Raw genomic sequence first — 6,596 nt, forward strand, 5'->3', positions numbered from 1 at the left:
TTGTTTTTAGTAAACTATTTTACTATATAAATATTCTTTTAAATAAATTAGTTTACTATATAGTCTATATAAATATTCTATTATATTTTACGTGACTACAATCATTTGAGTAAAATTATTTTATGCCTATTACACTTTCCTAAACCTATATTACCCTTAAAATATGTTATTTTGAGCCCAATAATTTTCCTAACCTTATATATATTTATGTACCTAAAAAGGTACGTGAATTTCCTGTGTCTGTTCATAACTACTTTCTCAACCTAGGGTTTGATGCCACTGGATCACAAGGTCCTTGGCTAGAATTTTTTCTTATTATCATCATAATTGTCTTTCCTAATATATTTTCTTTATAATTTAGTGTGATTGATTAGGTAACAATTTCTCAAAATAAACATTCAATTAGTTTGATTCAAAATTAATCAAATTAATTCAATTATTAATCAAATTATTGAACAAGTTTCACCCAAAGAACAATATAATTTCACCCACACGGTAATTCAATTTTAAATTAATCAAAATATTGAACAAGTTTAGTCTTTTTGTTATTTATGTACATTACAAAAAAAACTAATTATTTAAAATATTTACTATAGTCAAATATTTTTTATTATTATGTATTATTTTTTTAGTAATTATTTAATAAATTTGGAAAGTAAATGATAAAAAAAAAGATCTCTTCTCAATCTGTGATACCTTGGTTATTTTAATATTTTATTTTAAATATTATTGTTTTTAGTAAACTATTTTACTATATAAATATTCTTTTAAATAAATTAGTTTACTATATAGTCTATATAAATATTCTATTATATTTTACGTGACTACAATCATTTGAGTAAAATTATTTTATGCCTATTACACTTTCCTAAACCTATATTACCCTTAAAATATGTTATTTTGAGCCCAATAATTTTCCTAACCTTATATATATTTATGTACCTAAAAAGGTACGTGAATTTCCTGTGTCTGTTCATAACTACTTTCTCAACCTAGGGTTTGATGCCACTGGATCACAAGGTCCTTGGCTAGAATTTTTTCTTATTATCATCATAATTGTCTTTCCTAATATATTTTCTTTATAATTTAGTGTGATTGATTAGGTAACAATTTCTCAAAATAAACATTCAATTAGTTTGATTCAAAATTAATCAAATTAATTCAATTATTAATCAAATTATTGAACAAGTTTCACCCAAAGAACAATATAATTTCACCCACATGGTAATTCAATTTTAAATTAATCAAATTATTGAACAAGTTTAGTCTTTTTGTTATTTATGTACATTACAAAAATAAACTAATTATTTAAAATATTAACTATAGTCAAATATTTTTTATTATTATGTATTATGTATTATGTATTATTATGTATTATTTCTTTACTCCGCCATTCTACTATTATGTACTATATCTCTTTTTTATGAGGCAAATATGAAAGTTTATCACATTTTAATTTATAACTATTGAGCATAAATATAATATAAATATAAATATGTGCAGTCAAACTACAAGCTTAGGTTTTTAGTTGAGATGGAGCACATGCTTTAATTTGGTATTAGAGCCATGCAAAAGGTCATGGGTTTGAAACTCTGCACCACCCGTAAAAAAAGTCTATGGTCCACGTATTGCTTGGAGCCCATCAAAGTCAATCCAACTACAAGCTTAGGCTTTTAGTTGAGATGGAGCACATGCTTTAATTATAACCAAATTTCAAATGGTAATATCCTACTAAAGTGGTCAATCTTACTCCATTTTATTCATATATATATATATGCTACACCTCATGATCAATTTACATACATAATATTTTTTCATTCTATTCAACAATAAAGTATGGATTCAAGTCTTCTTTCTGCATCCCAACTCTCTCTTAGGACAAGAAAAACATCCATATGCCTTCGTTTAATGCGTTATTATTTTTCTAAAGAATATCAACGCACATCACTGAACCACCAAACTCTAGAGTGCTTATTTCATGACTATAAGGTATGTATTGCATTATACATTATTATTATTATTATTATTGAGTACTACATTAAAATTACTACATTATTTAAACAACAAAATTTTCTCTTTTATTAAATATCTAGATAATAATTTTAATTACTGAATGATTCTCATAGGGAATTTGCATCCATTTACAAATTCCAAAAGAATATGTTCAAAAATTCAGTACTCTTTTGAGGGAAGGAAATGTTTATGACGTTCAGAATTTCATTGTGCATACATCTCGCATGAGGTTTAAGACATGTGAGCACAAATACATCCTGAAAGCAAACAATGATACGGTGATTAGTTTTTCGGATCAAGATGATTCCATTTTTCCGAAAAACATGTTTCAATTTAAGGATTTTGGATCCTTAAAGGCTCCAGGAGGTGTTGATTGTAACCAGTTAATTGGTAAGTTATCATTCTAATGTTGTTTTATATTTAATGTTATACAAATCCTATCTCATGTTAATGTATTTATTATTTTCACAGATTTGATTGGTCGTGTCGTTTCCATTCATCAGCCAAAAGATATTCAAGTTAAACAAAATTCCCAAAGGTTGATTGATTTTGTTATTGAGGATTGTAGGTATGCACTTTTGTAATTTGTTATGCCTTATTATCTTATTTCAAAATACAAAAATAATATATTGACCGTAAATATTCTTTTGTAAATAATATTAAAGATGCAGAAGTCTATAATAATTACAATAATTATGAAATAATTAAATGACACGATATAAAATGAAATAAAAGTTAGTAAGACGTGACTCCCCTTGAATGCTTTGATTGATTTGGAAATATTTGTTTGGCACTTTGGCACGTTATTGGTGAATTAATTTGTTTTTATTCAGGGAAAGTCGATTGACCGTAACCTTATGGGACGAGCATGTGGATTCCGTTTTGCCTTTTTTTAATGTTGCTTTAACAGACCCATTGATTGTTATACTACAATTATGTAGAGACAGGGTCACTGATGGTGAGTAATAACATAATGGTATATTTTATTTTATTTGTGTGGGATATACTTATTTACAAATACTTTTTGTATATTAGATGGTGAGATTAGGATTTCCAGTTCGTATACTGCAACTAGGGTTTTGTTCAACTATGAATGCCCCGAGCTTTTTGCTTTCAAAGGATAGGTATTGATACAATTTACTTTAGTCACACCGTAATATAATATGTTTTTGGTAATATATTTTATGAATACAAGTTATTTGTTTTAAGTAGTTTGCCTAGGTTCTTGACTCCAATACGGAGTATAAGCTCAAGATCCAGAAACACGGGATCGGGATCGTTGGAAACTATGTCAAATTAGAATATCATAGTGACTTCTTTAATGGATATTTATGATGAAAAGAAGGTCAAAAACATTTATACTCAATTTATATTAAATTCATTTCAATATTCAATTGCTCAATTGCTAACGCATTTTAAATACCATTTATAGATAGGAGAATTTTGGGTCGTTGGAGAAATTTCAGATATTCAACGCGATTGGTACTTCATTGCATGTAAGAATAAGGGTTGTGGGAAGAAACTTCAAGAAATTAATGATCAAATGTATTGTAAGTCATGTGGCCAAGAGAGTCCTCACGAAATAATTAAGTATAAATTGGTTATTGATATACTTGATGATGAGCAAGATGGACAACTAATTCTTTGGGATAATGTGTGTTCGCCTCTATTAGGGATCACTGCTAGCGAGTTAAAGGGGAAATATTCTGAGGTTAGTGACTTTTTTTTGACCATGTTAATAATATTATCCGTTTTATGCTATTTAATGTTTATTTGGTTGGCATAGGAGGGTTGTATGCCCAATGAGATTGAGGGATTAATTGGAAAGACCATGAAGTTCAGGATAGTTACAAGAGAGGATCAATTTAAGTACAGAGGAAATGATGCTTTTACTGTTCTAAGAGTGCAAGCTGACGAAGCAATAAGCAATTCTTTCAAAAAGGGAGAACAAGGCAGTGTGATTAGGAAGCTTGCTGCAGAAAAAGAATTCAATGAAAATTTTGGACAAGTTTGTACTATTTAACATGTTTTTAAATATTGTTTTAAATTCTTTTATGCTAATGTTTGTTATTTTTTTGAATCAGGGCATTGAACCACTAGAAGTTATAACTTCGTCTAATCCAGAAGTAATCATTCTTGATGAAAGCACTCCTGAGCAGCAATCTTTGAAGAGAATAAACATGGATTGTTCATCATCTTCAAAGACTTTGAAAAAGCCTAAGAATGAGCCCAACCCATTCTAGCCTTTGCTATTTTGGAGCTGTTTAAACATGAACAATATGTATTTCATTTGGTGTTTTTATTACTTTGAATAGACTTAACACTTAACAGATGGTTTATTCTGTTAAGTTTTACACTTTTGTTTAATCCATGCTATAATTTGATGTTATGTTTTTGTATTATTCTTTTAAACAATCTTCAAAATGCTGCCACTGTTTTGAAAAATTTGTTTTTTATTGTAAATTTAGATAGTGAGACTCATGATCTAACACATGAGTAAAGTTAACAATTATGTTTACATTAATACTTGATGAAACAATGTAAAAAACTTATTATTATTTACTGTTGGATAGATTTAAACTATGAAGGCAAGTGATTCTAAAACCAAGAATTAATTGTAGGTATCATCATCAGTTGCCAACATTGACGAGTGGAAATGGAAACTTAGCTTATTATCACGCAGTGAGGACCAAGAAGTTGTATCTAGAGATAAAAGGGATAGAAGAGACTATGAGTAAATATCTAACCTCGCCAAAAGGATGGGCCTATACAGGTATGCTTCTATATTGTGTTGCTTCTCGCTTTCCATTGTAGTTGAACCAGGCTTGCAAAAAGATATGGCGAAAAATAAATTTGTTACTATTTAATTATGAATTTAGCATAGATTGTGTTGCGAAAATTTGTGCTCATTTCCAACCAGTTTTGATTTGATTTCCTCAAGAAAATAGTGAGAGAGAAATAAATGGAGATGGAGATTGTGAGGGGAAATTGCTTCCTTCTGGTCTTTCATTCCCCGAAATTTTCTCAAACACTTACACATGTTCCCCACATTTTATCATTCATTTATTAACTCAAAACAAAAATATATACTATTTCTACCACCATAAAAACAATGTCAAACACTTTGAGATTGTAATTAAACTTTTCCAAATAGCTTGAGAGCTTATTTGGTCATTTTCCAAAACAATAATAATACTCATGACAACAAAAAATACTAAAAAAATACTAGGCATCCGCGTCTACTTTAAGACGATTGTTTGCTACGCTTCTGAGTTCAAGTACAATCAGTAGGCCAGAAGTCGTATGGGATGCTGTTTGGGAATTTCTTGCAGAAGATGCACAGTTTCATCATCGACGTCGCATGAACAATCCAGGTATTTCGACATACAAAAAAATTATTCTACTTATTCATTTGCTTATCATTATTTATTATTTATAAAATTAAATTATTTGATCATTTTTTTGTTTTATTTTTGGACCATGAAGATCTGTTGTTATCAGATTCCGATAAGAAACAGTTTGCTCTTGTGGAGTTGGAGAAATTGTTATCTTTGTGGGGGAAGAGTCTGAGAGACTTTCCAGAAATGCTACTTCCAGATGAAACCAACATCGGGTTTATGGAAAACATGTTGATAGCTGAAGAGTTGGCGTATGATAAGGAATCGTTGAAGATAGAGCATGAAACATTAGTAACACAATTGACGGATGAGCAAAAGAATGTTTACGACTCTCTGATGAATGATATTGATTGTAATGGAGGTGGACTCTTCTTTGTGTATGGTTATGGAGGAACAGGCAAGACATTCGTGTGGAGGACGTTATCCTCAATGATAAGGAGCCGCGGAGATATTGTTCTGAATGTTGCTTCAAGTGGAATAGCATCTTTATTATTACCTGGAGGAAGGACAACGCATTCTAGATTTGCTATACCACTCTCATTGAATGAAGATTCCACGTGCAATATATTGCAAGGTAGTGACCTTGCTGAGCTTATAATTAGAAGCAAATTGAGAATATGGGATGAAGCACCAATGACTCACAAACACTGTTTTGAGCCTTGGACAAAACCATGAGGGATCTATTGAGATTTGCCATACTGGGTAGTGTTGAAAAGACATTTGGTGGAAAAATAGTAGTTTTGGGCGGTGATTTTAGACAAATTCTTCCAGTTATTCCCAAAGCAACGAGACCGATAGTTGTCGGAGCAACTATTAATTCTTCATACCTCTGGACAAATTGCAAGGTATTGAGGCTCACAAAAAACTTGAGACTACGGAGCTTAGCTTCAGAGGAAGATAGGCAGACGGTTGATTGGTTTTCAAAATGGATTGCAAATATAGGAGATGGGATAACAGGGGTTGTAAACAATGGGTTGTCTGAGATCGATATTCCGCCAAGGTTTCTCTTAAAATGTGGAAATAATCCCATAGCAACTATAGTGGAAAGCACATTCCCAAGCGCGAGATATGGCATGATTGATGAGTTGGACCTAGAAGGCCGAGCGATCCTTTCACCGACTTTAGATGTGGTTGATCAAATTAATCAATACATGTGCAACATGAACACTGCAGAAGGTCGAACTT

The 6,596-nt window shown here is 30.6% G+C and overlaps 2 protein-coding genes across 2 annotated transcripts; both read left to right on the forward strand.

The window, feature by feature from the left end:
* Positions 1–2,237: 2,237 nt before the first annotated feature.
* On the forward strand, positions 2,238–4,256 carry LOC116029777. The gene is made up of 6 exons (XM_031271820.1): positions 2,238–2,403; positions 2,485–2,581; positions 2,847–2,971; positions 3,480–3,724; positions 3,800–4,021; positions 4,098–4,256. Exons 1-6 carry the CDS (start codon positions 2,238–2,240, stop codon positions 4,254–4,256), a joined length of 1,014 nt encoding a protein of 337 aa, XP_031127680.1.
* Positions 4,257–4,772: 516 nt separating this feature from the next.
* LOC116029778 lies at positions 4,773–6,086 on the forward strand. The gene is made up of 3 exons (XM_031271821.1): positions 4,773–4,786; positions 5,305–5,387; positions 5,500–6,086. The coding sequence occupies exons 1-3, from the start codon at positions 4,773–4,775 to the stop codon at positions 6,084–6,086; spliced, it is 684 nt and encodes a 227-aa protein (XP_031127681.1).
* Positions 6,087–6,596: the final 510 nt, after the last annotated feature.

The sequence above is a fragment of the Ipomoea triloba genome, chromosome 9 (genome assembly GCF_003576645.1).
Source record: "Ipomoea triloba cultivar NCNSP0323 chromosome 9, ASM357664v1".
In the NCBI taxonomy this organism is placed as follows: domain Eukaryota; kingdom Viridiplantae; phylum Streptophyta; class Magnoliopsida; order Solanales; family Convolvulaceae; genus Ipomoea; species Ipomoea triloba.